Source organism: Numida meleagris, chromosome 1 (assembly GCF_002078875.1).
Source record: "Numida meleagris isolate 19003 breed g44 Domestic line chromosome 1, NumMel1.0, whole genome shotgun sequence".
NCBI lineage: Eukaryota > Metazoa > Chordata > Aves > Galliformes > Numididae > Numida > Numida meleagris.
Genome location: NC_034409.1, coordinates 39,268,987 through 39,286,746, shown reverse-complemented (window position 1 = coordinate 39,286,746; position 17,760 = coordinate 39,268,987). Strand labels below are relative to the sequence as shown.

At 39.0% G+C, this 17,760-nt stretch overlaps 1 protein-coding gene across 8 annotated transcripts in view; it reads right to left on the bottom strand.

The window, feature by feature from the left end:
• Positions 1–17,760, bottom strand: part of NAV3 (neuron navigator 3) — a 265,107-nt gene that overhangs the window by 106,781 nt on the left and 140,566 nt on the right. For all 8 annotated transcript variants that reach the window (XM_021385228.1, XM_021385230.1, XM_021385232.1 and 5 more), the window contains 3 exons: positions 15,804–15,919; positions 2,179–2,287; positions 1,385–1,768 (listed from right to left, as the gene is read on the bottom strand). In XM_021385228.1, the coding sequence (XP_021240903.1) occupies positions 1,385–1,768; positions 2,179–2,287; positions 15,804–15,919 (609 nt within the window). The remainder of the gene's footprint in view (positions 1–1,384; positions 1,769–2,178; positions 2,288–15,803; positions 15,920–17,760) is intronic.

The window sequence follows — 17,760 nt, the reverse complement described above, 5'->3', positions numbered from 1 at the left end:
TTTTCTAGCACACATGAATATGGCATCCAATTTGTCAGCTACTAATGCTACGCTGTAGGCAAGCTTATCAGTACTCTTCCTTTCATACATAATTGAGACAGTGCATCAAGAAGATATAGGAATTTACTTTCTTTACAGTTATGGTATTTCTAGAAATTGGTCTTTTGGTGCTGCTTGAGGTGAGACAATAATCAAGACAGAGGCTGGATTATGAACTCAGATTTGCTTTTAGGAACGCATCATATCTGATTTCATCAGCTATCATTCTTTAATCATAGCTATAATTCAAACCAAAAGATTATACTGAAAGTCCTAAATGTACACAGAGTGAAGTAGTGCAGGGTGACAAGGCCATGGCTCTATGGGACTCTGTTTAAGCCAATGTTTGAACCTCAGCCACCAAAAAGCTTTGAGATGCCAACATTTCAACTAAAATAATACTTTTGGCAACACTGAACAGCAATCTGTGTATGGGTAACACTGCAATAGCCATTTATTATTAATAATGCTTTAGAACTTTTAACATACATAGGAGTGAAGTACATGCTAATATGACTGATGTAAGAATTATTTAATAGAAATTTGAAACTAAGTTGTATTTTTTTTTGTTATCTCAGCATAAAGAGCCTACACTATATATACCTACAAATCAGTCAGAAACCTGCTCTTCAACAAATATGAAAATTGGAAAAAAAAAAAATATATTTTACACAAAAACTCAGCTTCCACACAAGAAAAGTACTTTGGTTCTCCTCTTAGTATCACAAGGAATTCAGTACCTCAAAGTCAATCATTTGATAGGCAAAAAAATACGTATATAAATAATTGCCAGTATTCCTCCTGGATAAACTAGGACAGTAACCAATCTATTCTTGTATCAAAAGCTATTCCTCCAGCTCTGATGATATGCACAGCTGAAAAACTGCAGTGTTGGTTTGGAACACAGAGTATATGAGACAGTATCTGAAGTAGATAACTGAGAAAGTCAGGCCTGTCAGCAACTGCTTTTCGTTTGTTGGGTCCAATACCATATCTACTATCTCAAATAGAACATACAAATACTTCCAGAAAACCCATCTCAAGGCAAGTAGTGAAAATCGATGGTTTACCAGACAGCTAAGAAATTCTAAAACAATATACCTGTGCTCTTATGAAAGTTCATTGAAAAGTCATATTAATGTGAAAGAGGAGGATGTGGATTTGAAGGCAGGTGGGAACACTGCTGGCAATTTAGGGTCTTATTTTTATTACTATTATTTCTAATAAATACATTTTTATGTAGCATCCGTAATGCAGCTTCCACCTATGTGCCAGAATTTCTCAGGAAGATGCTAATGAACTTGCCGATCTGATATTAGTTCAAATAAGAGAAAGAGCTGCTTACCCACTATTGATGTCATCTGTTCTGAGGCTTTTCCCAAGGATGTCCCCATCACTCATGTAGCCACCAGCATCAACTTCAGAGGACATATCCAAATCACTGCTTCCCTTCTCACTCACGTCGATCTGTGAAATATTTCCAAGGCGAGAAACGGCTGCTCGGCGAAGTGGGGTGGTGTACATGAATCGAGAAGGGTCTGTGTGGATGAATCGACTTGCACTGCTGCGAGGATACCCAGCGCCCAGAGACGGGGCATCTCCTGCCTGTAGCCGAGGGCTGGCCTGCCCAAGCCTCCAAGTCACTGGGGTGGACCGGCTTGTCAAGCTCGGGATGCTTCTCCCATTCACCTCTGTTGTCACAGTGCTGTCAAAAGTTGTCTCCAATGTGCTGCCAAAACACAATGGAGAAGTCAGAATGCTTTTACTGTTCCTGAGAAACAAGGTAGTAAAAAATAGTAAAGGTAGTAAAAAATAGCTGTGTGTGTGCATGTCTGTCTGTCTGCATGCGCACGCATTTCTGTGATAAAAATCTTTACTTATAAAAAGAATGTAGAATAAATTTTATAGGCTATTAAATAGATGTATATGAAACAACAACCATCTTTGTGAATGATTGCATAAGACACTGACAAAAAATATATTAAAGTTGCTTATAAGTGGTTGAGGGAGTCTAGAAAACAGTATGGGTGGTGTCATAGTTAATTTTCCCTTGTTAAGTCTCTAATTCCAATTCACATAGCAAGTAATAATACACTTCTATAGTTTGATTTTTAAGCAGTCTACACAAAAGCAACATACCTGTGGCTTATCTGGGTTCCTCTAAGGCTGGACATCGTTTCTTCCAAATTCTGCCTCAGGTCTGCTATGTTCTTTACGGTTCTCATTCTTCTTGTTTCAGGGTCTTCCCCTGCAAGAAATCAACAAAAGCCACATAAATTCAGTGCATATAAATGTATCAAGTTAAATAAAGTGTATGTGTATACATAGTTGAGAATACGTACATATGTCTGTAAACACATCTGTCTTTTTAACTTGTTAAAAAATAAAACCTCTTCCTTTCAGTAATAAAAGACACATACACCTAAGAGAGTTCCAGTGAAGCATCCCTGATAGAGCCCAAATCTATAAATGAAACTCAGATTTAGAGTGTTTGGAATTTTATCTTCTAAAATCAAAGCAAAATGCAACCTAGACCACTTGAGATGTTACACACCTCCTTTCTCCTCCTGGACATTTTACATGATGTGGCAAGAAATAAAGCCATAGTAAATTTGTGTTTGGAAAGAACTAGGATGACTGTTACAGCAGCTCTTCTGAATGTACTTAACATCTAGGCTATTTCAAAATACTCAAAGCATCTTTCTTGAACTTTAATGCTTTTGTACCTGAAGTAGTAGATTATTCTTAAATATATTTTACTTGGTATAAAAATCAGAACACCCAAAGCATGTGAATTATTTATACAATTATGGTATCTAGCAGCCTTCAGCAGGGATGCATTATGACGATCTCATCTGGTCTTCTGAAAAGTAGAGCCCACAGAACTTCACCTGGAACATCCCGAATTATCTTTATATATTCAAAAATAAATACTAAAATAAAAGAAAATCAAAGTCATATATTATGTGTTACAAAACATATATAACAAAGATTTTGAATTCATGAAGAAAGAGAAATGCATGTTTTCTAACACATTCACATATCGAAGAATGTCAATTGAGTCTTCTAGGGAAATTCAAAGGAAAAGCTGTGACAAAATAATTGATTTCTAGTATTCTGCTTCTGGCTGTGTCCCATATGTGTTGTCTGAAAGCATTACCATTCTAGCTATGTGTACAATGCTGAACATGATGTGTACATTTCTTTTTGACTCCATCCATGACAAAATTTCACGTCATACCTCATTTTGTCAGTTCTACTCCTCATTATGGAAAGTTATCACCAATTACAATATCATGCAGTCACTAGACTCATCTCCAATATTTAACTCCAGATTACAACATTCCCATCCACAAAAATCTTCTATTTTATTTCTGGAATTTTCATGAAATTGAGAAATTGTTTCATCTTTGAACACATCCATCATGAGAAAGTCTTGTGAATTTAAATTCAACATTGTACAAATATCAAGATCAGAAATCTAAGCAGAGACAAAATACTAGGTAGCACTATGATATTTCACATTTATAAAATGTAAAATACACATGAAGATTGATATCAAAGTTACTGCATTTCTCATTCTGTTGCTGTCTTTATTCTTCCCATGTGGATTTATGCAAGTATAAATTCAAGAAAGACAATGTTTCTGAGCAAAAGCATGGTGTATCATCTAAGTGACAGACATAGGGGATGTCTGGGGACAAGAGAGATGGGAAATATTCAACATGGTTCTAAGAAAAAAAATCTGAAAAGACCATCTAAATGCAACATCTGCTTGAAGATGTGGGTAAAACATACACAGATTAAGTTGTATCAAAACCACAAACATTTGTTTATCATGGGTTTACAATAGGCAGTAGTTTAATATAGATAGAGACATTTATTTCAAATATAAGAGAGAATGTGCAGAAGGAAATAGTATTTCAACTGTGATTAACTTCTTTATTTTAAATTTTGACTAAAGGATGAAGCCTTTTAGCTCAATGACAAACTGAATTGCTACTGTGCTCTCCATGTTTCTGTCATTGCTCACTGTGCAGGCACTTAAGAAAAATCCCAGTTTTTGGTAGTAAATGGAAACATGTTATTGCATATACATTCTATATACCCTTTCTTTCTTCCCTGTTAGGCCAAGGATGCACAGTATTATTCAATGCATCTGCAGCTCTGGTTCAACATCAAGCTATCTTTTGCAGCAATGCCAGTTTGAGGACTTTCCATCTACCCCACCCCTGGCTATGTCTTCTGCCCTCTTTGCTGCAGCCAGCAGTTGTTCAGGAAATACTGCTATCCTGTTTGTTTTATTGCTCTGAATCAATTCTACAGTGATTTCACGATCAAACAGTCCATAAACCTCTGGCTTGGTGGCATGGAACTGACAGTGGGGTGGAGACAAGAACTGCTGCCAAATCCTTTATCTTGTCTTGATGGCATGCCCATCCACAAGATTTTGCTCCTTAAAATAAGACATCTGCGTGCACTGAAGAAGGCAAATGTTCACACTCATTGAAACTACAACCACTACTCTTGCGTTTTAGGATAAGTCAAACACCTCGCAGATCAATATATGCATGGATCCCATGTACTATTTCCAGAGGTTTCTGTGCCGTACTGGAAAATCCTGTGAGGCAGAAGAGTTCATGCCAAAGCTGTGCTGGAGACTATTATGTCTTGTTAGACTGAGCCTGCTGCTGAAAGCCCAGACAGAACCCAGGCAGACTGTACAGGACTGCCTCCAGTGCACTCAGTTTTTCACTGCCATCACTTTGTCCCTCTAGCAAATGCACTCAAATTCACTTTCAGGAGTGAAAGTGAATCTTCCTGCCACAATACTTATATGAGGGAAACCCCAGGCCTGTTCCTTGCCTTGACTCAAACCAGAAGTGAATCAGTAGCTTGTTGGTATGAGACAATATTCTGTTAAACACAGAAATAGAAATCTCAGGGTGTAAGCGGGCAGAATTAAGGCAAAAACAATCATTTACCCCTATATTTATTTGAGGAACTGAATATAGTCTGCATATACAATATCTTTGCCTTTTCCTTCCTTGTTTATCCTTGCCATTTGTCCTTTGCTGTATGCTATAACTCAGTAAATTCTTGCAGCAAAACTGACAATAACTGTCTTTTTTAATATATATTGCACAATAACGAGCATAACAAAGCCTTAAGGTGTAATTGCAACAGCAAAAAAAAAGTATGTATATATGGAAAACTGCCAAAATATATTTTCACAGAGAATGTTTCATCTTCAGACAGATAACATCATAAAAAGTAGCACTCTTATCTCCTGGAAAGGTGGAAATTTTGAGGTGTAATCTCTTTTGATGTCTCAGTCACACAGGGGTATTATCAAAACCATTTCACTACTTCTTCTAAAGAAGATAGGACTGGAATGTTATGATCTTAAAATACTCTGCATTTTCACAGTGCTACGTACGAAATCCCCTTTACCGTAGCTACTAAGTGTTTTACAAGTAACTACTCTTTTTTCTTTCTCTTAAGGGTAGATTGACAGGCTTATGCTGTATCCCTGATTAATAAATCAGAAAGTAAAAACAATTGAACATATTGCTTGAGAAATTTTCTGTTGTGAGTGCGAGACCCTCAGACCTGACTTGAACCTGACATAATCTACATTTCCAGGATGGCACCATCGTCCCTAATGTACGTAAAGTCTTTTTCCACACAGTAGGGCTGGTGGATACATTAATCTGAAAGCTAGCTACACCTTGTCTGCTGGAACACACATGATGTGCTTATTGCAGAAGGATTGGGACACAACAGATGGGCTCAAACGAATCCCAAATTCCTCCTGACACCCTGTTATAATAACAGGCACTGCCATCAAGCAGTCTACCCATATTTGCATGCTCTCACATATCAGAAATGGTTTGTAATCTCAAGTGACTCTGCTTTGCACACAAGAGAAGTCATTCTGCTTCATGCACAAAGAGGCTGGGATAAGAAAGACTGAAACCAGGGCACTGTGAAACTTTTCTTGCAAAGTCCTGTTCTATTACAGGGAAGTTAGATGTAGATATTTTACTGACCTCATGAACTGTAGTCTCCTCAAATCACTTGGAGCTTCATCATTTGTATTAAACATAAACGTTCCAAAAAATTTGCCCCCCAAATTCTTGCCTGACAGTAGCAAAACATTACAGCTTCTCTCAGTAAGTTTCTAAGAAACACCATTTGATCTTCCATTGTGTGAGATACACACACAGGAAATCAAAATAAGTATCTTACAGAAATCAATAATCACCTAGGTTAAACTTTTACCTAGGTTAAACATTTACTATTCTGAAGCTTACCCATATTGCACGTTTAAAAATAATGTTCACGATCTTTTTGGTACTTGTGTACAAGTAATTACAGCCCAAAGCAGATAATGAGAGAATAATAATTGTATTCATTTTGGGATTTTCATAAAAGGATTCAAATATAAGCAGCTCCTGAGATAATTTTTTGCTCTGAGACGTTAACTTCATTCACCAATGAGAGTACCAGTATCACTCTGCAGGTGGGGAAACTGAGGCTCACAGAGAACAGGGATTTGCTCAGGAAAAGCTCAAAAAAAACAGGAGAAGGTGAAGAGTTCAGCTGCCTTTGCTAACAAGCCTCTAATCTCTAGAAGAAAGCTCTTCTAGAATACAGCTATAGTCTAATAAGCATAAAAAGAGAACACGTTTCCTTGTTATTTGGAGATGATAGCTTTCCACATTACATGTACAGCCAACATTTTATCCTGAATTTAAACACAATCAAGGCTAGCACACCCACCAGAAAAGAACTTCCAGGCCAGACACATGCTGTGTGACCTTGGAAAAGCAAGAAGACACTTCAAACATTTGACTGGCTCAAGAACAAAGCGCTGGAAATGAACACTTTGAGCACTGAGGGATGAAAAGTAAAGCCAGTAATACAGAAGCCTTTTGAAGAACCTATGGCAGTGGACTTCAAATGCTCTCTGGCATGCACTGATATAGCTAAAGTGTGAAACCCTGGCACTAGCAATTCCTCATATATGGATGAAATTATCAACAGAGGGAAGGGGGAACCAGTAATGGACAGTTTGCACGCAGGCTGAGAAATTTATCTATAAACTGGAATCTTGAAATTCAGGTTTGGTTTAAAATTCATGGGAATGAATGTCATGACATTAATTTCAGACTGAACTAATAGTACCTAAGTGTTTCACCTTAATTTTTTCCAACAGCTTAAGAAAACCACTCTCAATTATTCACACATTGTTGCTGCCCATGCACCCATCAAAAATGATCTAGACAACTGTCTTCATTTCATAGTCTTTAGAGATAAGAGTAAGCAAACAAGGAAGAAGTGACCAGACCCTGTTTTTGCATACTATTGCAAACAAACCCAGTTCTGTCTCATGAAATCACTGTCAAGATCAAAAATCTGCTCCATGCAGAAATGTGCTAATACACGGGTCTCCTGCTCTCTCTGATTTCAAGTCAACATTAACTTACCCAAAATATCAGTATAAAGGACCTGCTCTAAGTCCCCCAGCATCGTTATTATGACATCTTCATCCAGATGTGCAGTTCCTTCACGCAAGCAGCCTTCCTCCTCCTCCTCTGCCCAGTTCCTGCTGGGGAAATGGGCCATGCAGGATACATTTTCATCGTCTGATTTCTCCCTCTCCTGATTATCAATCCCAAAGCCTTCATCTTTATGCCGTTCTCCAGACCTCCTGGAGGTCCTGCTTCCAGCAGGTGGTAGTGCTTGGAATGCTTGGGGTCCGGTGAGGCCAGGCTGATAGAGGGAGTGCACTGAGCGTGAGAGTGCCTTGGAAAGCAAGCCTTTGCTCCCAGCTTCTGCCTCCTGCTGACGGTAACTCTGGCTGGACTTGGAGGCGTTTCCAAACCAGTTCTCCCTATACGAGTGTCGCCTCTTCTCCCCTTCGCTGATGAGCGTGAGGTTCGTTAGAGACTTCTGCTTCTGAAGACGAACACACCCACTCCTAACTTCCTTGCCTTTAAACACTGACAGTTCAGCAGATCGCTGCATCTTCCCAGCTGTGCTTCACCTCAGTCAGATTTCATATTCCCGAGATGGGCAGCAGTTCAGTTCTTCAGCACGGTCTGGAGGTGACCCTTGCAGCACTGCACGCTGCACAGCCCAGGGAGTACATCCTTTCACGTGTAATGAAAAGCACAGCTCAAACATGCACTGTACACACTGTAAATGACTAGACAGGCACAGTCATTTTCTTTAAAATTACGCTGCTGTCTCTGCTAAGCCACTTCTCTCCTGTCACATTAATCTGCAGTACTTACAGTCATTTTCACTTGGATTTCTCTCAAGCAGAAGAGAGTTGATCAAACACTCTGCTCCAGCACAGAAGTAATCCCAAAAGCCAACCGTGTTTTCCCCTCTCCATCCAATCACCGGTCTCATCAGAGCGGTGGGCCTGCATCTCTGTCTACGGCTGCTGCACTCTGAAATCCAAAGTAGGCACAAGTGCTATCTCAGGCGTTCTTCCCTCTCTCACCAGATCATGACTGATCCCAGCGCACGGCTCTTCACTTCAGATGGGCTGACACAGAACTGCAAGTACAGCCTCCGCGTCAGAGCTCAATAAAGAGCCAAAATTAACCACTGAAGCAAAGCTCTGCACAAGCCTCCTTGCATTTTAGTATTCAACCTGCATTCCCAGATATATGACTCTTTCCTGCTACTGCAGCGAATGCTGCTGGCTGCCATGGCAGCAAACATCCTGGTGAATTAAACCGGAGACACAGATGCCTCTGCCCAGTTTACAGTGCCACAGGTTTCAAGACACAGCTCCACCTGAACGGGCTGCTACAGTCACAGACCTAGCTCAGTGCAAATGCTATTTTTCTCCCAGCAAGGTAAGGATGATGAACTATTTCTTCCATATCGCTGCTACTCCCTGTGCAAGAAGCAAAAAGCAGATTTGCAAATGGACCTCGAGCTTTGCAATTTCTGTTAGAAATTTAAAAATGTAATTTAAGATCATAAGGAAGCTAATAAATGGAATACAACAGCGACTACCCAGAAAGATGATTTACAGAAGGAAATATTTTGTTTCTTTGATCTTAAAATATACCTTGTTTGCATCCCTGTGTGGTTCAGAGTCTAGTATGGAATTAAAAAGCCGTGATAAAATTATTGTTTCACAATCTTCTGAAGAAACCCTATTAAATGGAATAGCAATTTTCATATAAAGCAACTCGATATCATGTCTGAACTAAGCTGTTCAGTTCTAAACGTTGCTTTTAAATAAAACATCAAGTGGGAAAGAAGACTTTACATTTTAATATATACCTTTTCTCACAGGGAAAAAGATGTAAGCCCCAGAAATGGTAGATGAATAAACGAAAAACATCCTAATTTCTATATACAAATTTCCTTATCTAAGGGCAATTTATGTCATAAAACATTATGCAGAAATCTTCTAATGTGATTTTTTTATATAACAATATACTGCTTCTCTCAAATCCCTACCTGGGAGGCTTTGACAAGGAGGTAACCTTTGAAAATGCCACTCCAAGAATTACGAAGTATTCAGATTCCCTACAGGAATAAAGGGGTGTGAGCAGGAGTCTCTGCATTTCTTGCATTTCCCCATCTCAGTTTGCAGTTTTTACAACATTAGAAAAATAAAAGAATGGGGGTGGGGTGGGGTGGGGGAGACTTTTAAAAAATATTAAAGGAAGACTGCATTTTTTCCTGGGTAACCCTTGTAAACACAGAACTAACCAAGAAAAGAGTCAGCAGTCTCAAGCAATGACAGTTTTCCACACAGAATCACTGGCACACACCTAGAAAGATGGAGACTGCAACTAGAAGAGAGCCCGCTCCCACTCCCCACCTAGCGCACAGAGTCATGGGACCAGAAGAAAACTCTTGTCACCCTGATAGGACAAAGTCTCACATGTTACGCCTGCCACTTTGCCAGCAGGGAAACAAACAGCAATGCCTGGAGGGTTGCACCATTGACAGTTCTCCCAGGGTCTGCTAGGCGCAGTGGCATAAAGGCCCTTAGAGGTTTCTATGACTGTGCTCATGCCCAGAAGCAGCAGCAGCAGCCGGTGCGGATGCTCTCAGTTGGGCTCCAAGTCTGTAGGCGGCACTAAGCATCGCTCTCCTAGGGAAGCACTCAGCTCTCAGCACAGACACACTGGACACAGGACCACTGAAACCGGCCTGGCATATTTAGTCCTCAGAGCTATCCACAGCAGCCCAGCTGCAGCAGGACACAGGTCATGGGCCAAAGTTCAGTAGGGAAATGACAGTTGAGCTGTGTGGGAGCCACATGAGTGTAGCTGGAAGCTACCCCTTCCTTTTATACATTAAAAACACCATGAGAGAAATGCTGGGATACGGAGGCACTTGGGCTACTCAAACAACCTTCATTCAACCCTCACATATACAAACATTATGCTACAGCCCTTAATTACAAGAGTATACAAACTTTTCTCCCATTAATCCCACTGCCTCACTTGGTATACAGATCTATCCTTAGATAGAGCAGACACACATGGACCAAATTCTCAGAGCACAGAGTTCTGGATTTGTCCTCCTGCTTTACCACACCTCTCTGCAGACTGGTATTTGACAAAACATAAAACTGCAGTGGGGAAATTCTCAGGTTTCTTCACTGAAAAACACTTTTGTAAAGCTCATGCCTCCATTTTAAATGTATAAATTGTAGCAACAAATAAATAAATCTTTCTAAATCAACTACACAGTATGGGAGACCAGAGGAAAGCAAATGTCATGACAGAGCATTATTCCCCAACCACCTTGCAATTCAATGTATTCCCCACCCAGCACACAGGAGCATGGTTAAATAAAGAACAGCACAGGGAATTTCCCCACTCCATCACAGTCAGCGTAGTGCATGACACCATTTTTACCATCTCTTTAATAAAAGGAATTATAAAAATGATTTTAACCACTAATAAACTTGGGACAACTGCTGTCAAATAAGATGTTCTTTGAAGTCTCTGCACATCGTTTGCAGTTGTGCAAATGAATTATGTAATAGATCTGCAAATGCATAACATTATGAGTCTCTTCAGTGAAGCCTACTTGAAAAAAAATGGTAAACTATTTCCATAACTATTATTTCTTTTTTTCCCACATTTCTCTATTCCTCAATTTTCTTAATTTCTATTTCAGAGAGCACAAAAGAAGCGCAGTAACATAAAAGCTTGAAAATCGAATGCAGTTACAAGAATCCTGTCATTGATATTAGCACATAACTCTTAAATTACTCTCATTTCTGCTTCATCCCTCAGATGTTTTTATAATTTGACAATATTTGTATATTCATGAATAATTATTTAATTAAACATTTTGCTTTACGCTCTTTGAGTAAACACTTGCTAAAGCCAAACATTATCACTGATTTCATAAAATCACACTTTGTAGTTACAGATGTGTACCATTTTTAGATGAATGTTAAATAATTAACTTACTGACATCCTTCTCCAATAAATTTGCAGCTGAAAAACTGATAAATCTTACAGATACTACACACAGAAATATTGCATAAGAAAGTTTAACCACCTTAATCCTTGTCATACCATGAAAATCAAGAGCCAAACTGGATTCATTTTGTTAATCTTTCTTTTCATTCCAAATTTCAAACTCTGTCTGTAAAATTATATTCTTTTTTTGCACGGGGAAAAAAAAAGTCAAAACCTGAATAGTCTCATTGAGGCAACTAGAACATAAATTACATGCAAAGAAGAGAAAAAGAGAAAACACCAAAATTTCTGTCCGGGATTTGCTGGACTCAGGTCTACACATCAGTGTGCTACATGTGCAGCGATGCTAATAAACCCAGAATGCACCAAGTCTACTGCATGGGTGACCCATGGCTGCAAATCTACCTCACCCCAACCGCAGCTGGTCCAATGAGTGTACGGGTATCACTGGCACAGTGCCTGCAAAGGCGGTCCAAAGTGTGCAGGAGGTGTTACATCTACTGCTTTTGTTCTGTGCCGCTGACCTGCATGTGCACCATGGAAACATCTGGGACTTCTCTGCTGAGTTGTGGAATATTCACCAAAAGAAAAAGGAGGGAAAAAATCTGAAGCATTTGAGATCACAGCTGGAACACATTCCCAGCAGAGATGGAGAAACTGTGGCGAAACCCAGACTTACAGTAGCTCTATCGAGAGGCAGAACTGGCTTTAGGCATAAGCCATGTGGGAAGTTGGCTACGGCAGCAGGTTGGGAACAATCAAAGAAGAAAAGGTCTGTCCAAATTAACAGGGCAACTGCTCAGGGTTCATCTCTACATCAGCCTTACTATCTTCCCCACCTTCCAGGACCAGTCTCCTGTCTCATGGCTCTGCAAGTAAAATCAAGTCATGGCTTTCCCAGTAGCAGGCCAGAAATAGGTAGGTTGCTCCAAAAATAATGCCTTCTATTTATTGCCATGGAAACTACAACAGCTAAAAAAGCACAAAACACTGCTTGATAGAGCAAAACCACTATTTTTCAAAACAGTCACCCCCGTTAGCTGTGCACGTTTACCAGCCATGAACAAAGGCCTGCATCCTGAGCTCATAAAAATCTGCACCAGCGGAGGTGACCCACTGTTGCTGTCACCACTGCTGAAACACATCTCTCATTGCCTCACTGTGCTCACATCCACTGGTTGCTCTCCATAAACAATCAGCAAACATCAATGACTGTCAGTGGGTGCAATTTTTTCCACACAGAGGAATTCAGTGACACACCTTTGCTTCATATGCACTTCCATGTCAGACACTATTTTGTCTGACTGCCCCTCTGTTGCCATCTGTCACATGGCAACAAAATGTCAAATTGGTGGGAAGGTTCAATCTCTACTACCATACCACCAATATCCACCTTTGTGTCATGGGCCAACATAATAAAATAGGAGACATTACTTTCAGAGCAGCCCTCATAAATGGAAAAAGCCAGCTTGCGTTCTTTATCCCATCCTTTCATCAGCTCTGAGATGGAAGAGAGGAACGCCTTTTAAGGAAACCAACTGCCTTAGAAACTGAGAAAGACAAAGCAGAGAAAAGTTGTTAACTACCCCTACAGCTTCTCACATTTCCTCGCTACTTTCCGCCATCACCACTGTTGAGCAAGGGCTGTGAACTACATTGCTAGGCAGAGAAAATAGAGCCATGACGGAGATAGCTCACCAGTGGAACAAAGGAATTCATTTTATTTTAAGAATTTTAATTATTTTGTTCTCATCCAAGTTTTGGCTATATTATGGAGAAGTTATGAATCAGTTGTGCTTGCAAAATTAGTTTGAGATTGATTGGCTGATTTCACCCTGAAGTAGATGAGGAACTCTGCCATGACCTGCTCAGCGAGTTAAGAGACAGTAACCTGCAGCCAACAGGCAATAGCAAACAGGAGAGTGTAATTATAACCAAAGTAGTGAAACAGCTGATACAACCATATGGATTAAGATATCTTCGTCTTGAACATTTTGGCCTTACTTGTCACTATTTGGCACCATAAAAAACAGTAAGACTGATGAAGATAAAAAACAGGTGGGACAGCACTTTATGAACCCTCTCCTATACGCCTCTCAGTGGTTTCCACAAATACTCAGTCCCTTGCATGATTTTCATTGATCCTTTTTGCCTACAAACATATTGTATTAGTGTGTTTGGCTACCAATTTACAAAAGAAGCCTGAGATAACATAGAGATTGTGCTCATACATAGCAACAGCAGAAGGTTTCTGAGAAAGACATAATCCATGTGAAAGAGGTTTGTTGTTTTTTCCGCACAGGTTCACCATGGCAGAGTCACCAATCCCTTGGTGGTAGTTCACCAAGCAGACAACTATATATTCAGCAAATGTAGTATCTGAGCCGTTCATTCTTTATGCTGTTACAAGCCAATTACAGGTGACACACATCTGTGTTCATCTGCACAAAAGCCCTCAACCATATTTTCCCAGTGATTCTGCTTCACTGCCTTTTATGTCAATCAACTGCTAATGCCAGAGTCTGAATAATCAGCTTAGAAACATCTCTGATGCCTAGTGCCCTTTTTTCTTCTTTTTGATGCTGTTCCATTTCTGTTCAGAGCAGTAAAAGACCAGGAGACATGATATCCTTTTTGATCATTTCAGCAGGTACTGAACCGATTTTTTTTAAATAATCTCAGTAGATAATTCCTTGAAGCAACCTTTGAATTGCATAAGTGTTTCAATTTATACTCTTTATACATACAAGACCAAGGAATCAGACTTCTGGATTAATTCAAAATCATTTTTTTTCAGTTAGAGAAATACTATTGTAAAATAACTTTAACGGGCACATGTTACCTGCAGGGAACACTTTACTAAGCTTCAGGGTGACATATTTATTATAAAAGCTGGTTGTGCAAATAAGGAAACTTTTGAAAGCAGTAAGACAAACCAGGACAAAAGCTCAGTGTCAGTATGAATCAGCTAAATGCCAAGGCAGTCCTACAAATCCTGGGCATCTGATTTCCCTTCTGGTGGAGAGATAATTTTAGATTGATGTGTCAAATGAGTATTTTAAAGTGAGTTATATCCTGTCTAAGAAATGCATGACTCGTTCTAAATTTGAGCGTTAAGAATTTGGAGTAAAATGGCAAAACTAAAATTGAATCCGCAGGGACAGGATCTCACCTTTTATTCTTGTAAAAGGGATATTGAGAATAAAAATGCTGATTAGAGGGAAAAAAAGAACAACTCTGTCAAAGAGTCCTTTTGAAAGTACTCCCACACAAGCGTGCAATGCAATTCAATCCTGATGAAGAAGTCAGCTTCGACACACTTCGCTTTGTATCCGTAGGCAGTTATGGCCAGATCCTGGGCTAATGTAAATCAGTAGGTCTCTGTTGACTTCAAAGGAACTATTCCAATACGATTAAAAAAAAAAATCCCTCACATTTGTTACCTAACAAGGAAAGTAAAGTCTTTACTCCAGTTTTACAAGGAATTGCAGAACAGAACCTGTATCAGCTTCGCTCTAGCAGTAACTTAAAAGACAGGTACAGTAGTAAGTACTTGTTCATTTTCTTGTTTACTAAATAAAGATTCATTTACAAAAGAAGAATCTTGTGTCACTTATGTTTAAATTGTGGTGTTATGACTTAATTTGAAGGTCTTAAATGCAACACAGTGTCAAACATCCTGAAGTATAATTCCCACAGCTGTTTTGAAGCATTTAGAATGACTCTAAAAGTATTAATGATTTGACACCCTCACTTACAAAAGCCCAAAATGATGAAAGAGCAGAACAGAACAGAAGGAACCAGTTCAGACAAGGAACTGGTAACCAATGACAGAATTTGTGGGAATAGCACAGAGCTATACCAGGGGAGGTTCAGACAAGATAGAAGGAAAAAATTATTTACTGCAAGGATGGTTGAACGCTGGAACAGGCTTCCTAGAGAGGTGGTTGAGGCCCTGTGCCCATCAGTGTCCAAGAGACACTTGGACAATGCCCTCAATAACATGCTTTAACTCTTGGTTAGCCCTGAAGAGGTCAGGCAGTTGGACACAATGATATTAGAAGGTCCCTTCCAAATGAACTGTTTTATTTTGTTCAGTTTTGCATTTGAAATAGTAACTGCGCATGACACAAATTTTCTGTATACTTGAAGCCACTCATGAATAGAAGTCAGAAATACTATTTCAGTGTGCTGCAAAGCTCCTGGTAAGAAAAAATATATAAACAAAGAAGCACAGCATTCTAAAATTGAGGCTTTTTCTGACTTTTTGTCACTTACCAGATATCTCCTCTAGGCACTGTTTGGCAGTCTTACTGAATGACAAATCCATTTTAGTAGGACTGGTGCAGGAATCAGCAGGTGGTAAAGAGGTACTGTCATTTTCTGAAAGAGTTCTGAAAACAAGCAAGAAGATGGATTATAATCATCTGTCATACAGGTATTAATGGAAACAAATGCTAGTGGCAGCTCCAACTAAAATTATATCACCATATACATCCTTGGAAAAGACATATGGTGAAAAAAAACATGAATGTCACATTCTTACTGAGTTAGTTAGACTCCAGTTAGACAAATTTGCAACCCTGTCTCTTAAACAGCAACTTAAGAGCTTAAGCTGAGAAGTTTGGAACCATTTTGCTTCCTTACTTTTTCCTTGCAGGAGGAGTCAACCAGATATAGGCAAAATCCATTTAAATCTGCTAAGTCACATGGCTACACATACATAAGGGAAATGAAAACTTGTATTTGATTACTGAAATACTAAGTGGGAAAGGACATGTGTGAAGAAGATTAGGCAAGAATGGAATGGGAATCTAGCTCAGATATTTAAATCTATGTGCAGCTTCTTTTAATAATGCTCCTTATATAACTCCGGGAAATGGAATAATAAGTGTTTCCATTTACTTACTAACAAATAGCCCATATTTTCTATGATGGCATATTTCTGTGGATATAAATGGTAAATTATAACGGGTACGCTTTATGGATACAGTTATTTGCCATTGCATAATGATAAGTAGCAGGAAATACACAAATACATAGATTATAGTACAAAACATAACAATTATTGTCTCTTCCTAAGGAACAACTGTAGCATAACTAGATGATCTTCCAGGTCCCTTCCAACCTAAGCTATTCTGTGATTCTCTGATCCCTCTTACCCAGGTAATATTCAATGACGATGACATTAAATAGCAACCTGTTCCACATTTGTATAAAGTAAAAGAATCCAACTAATACCAGCTACTTTTCAAAATAAAATGGAAAAAATTCTTCAGCTACGGATGAAGTTTCTCCGGTTTTTCTGACACAAATAACACACTCAGTCTTCCAATTCCTTAAAAGACTGGTTAAATATTTATATCTCAATTTTAAAGCATTACATTTATAGCTCAAGTCTTAAAATTCACAACTGTGTTTCTAATGACCAACTAAACTGCCAGTGCACAAGCATTTAACTTATCACTCAAAATAATTCTATGACAATTTGTTTCACAAAATTACTTTCTTGTTAATGTTTTCTTCATTACATATTGCATAGATTTGTTCAGTAATTCATGACAGTAACTGAGGGAACAGATATATGCATATACAATGGAGCAAGTTCTGTCATGTTGGGATCTGCTGATTGTAATCCTTTCACTCATTTAACTCTGATTTTACTTAGACAGAAATCAAAATGTAAAACCTGTGCACTGTCTTTCTTACCTCTTTCTGCATTTTAGAGATTCTAGAAATAAACAACTGTCCTCTAAAAACTATTTTTGCTTCTTGCCTACTATTTGTCACACTTCTGAAAACACAAATACACCACACAGTGCAAGGTTAAATATGCCCTACTGACCTTGAATGTGATTTTACATTTACTGTATGAGAACAGCAATCTCAGTAACAAACTGAAATCCCACAGTCCCACCTGCTTTCCTGTCTAGCTTCAAATCGTCAAAATGAATGAGGGACATGTCTGCTTTCACTGAATATAACTTTGAGAGACCATGAAAGCCCTGTCTGGGCTTTATGCCGACACTTAGTGCTGGATCAGCCCAGGACAAAAGGTCAGTCCAAAATCACATCTCAGAAAAATGCACTTACAATAACGGTAAAGATAATTGAAATGTTCTGCACTCTTTTCATTAATCTCAAATAACTATGCTACAAGGGCTGGAGACAGAGTAAGGCTGGAGTTAAGAGGAATGCTGCAAATGTGCAGGCTTCTTTTGGTCTTGCAGTAAGA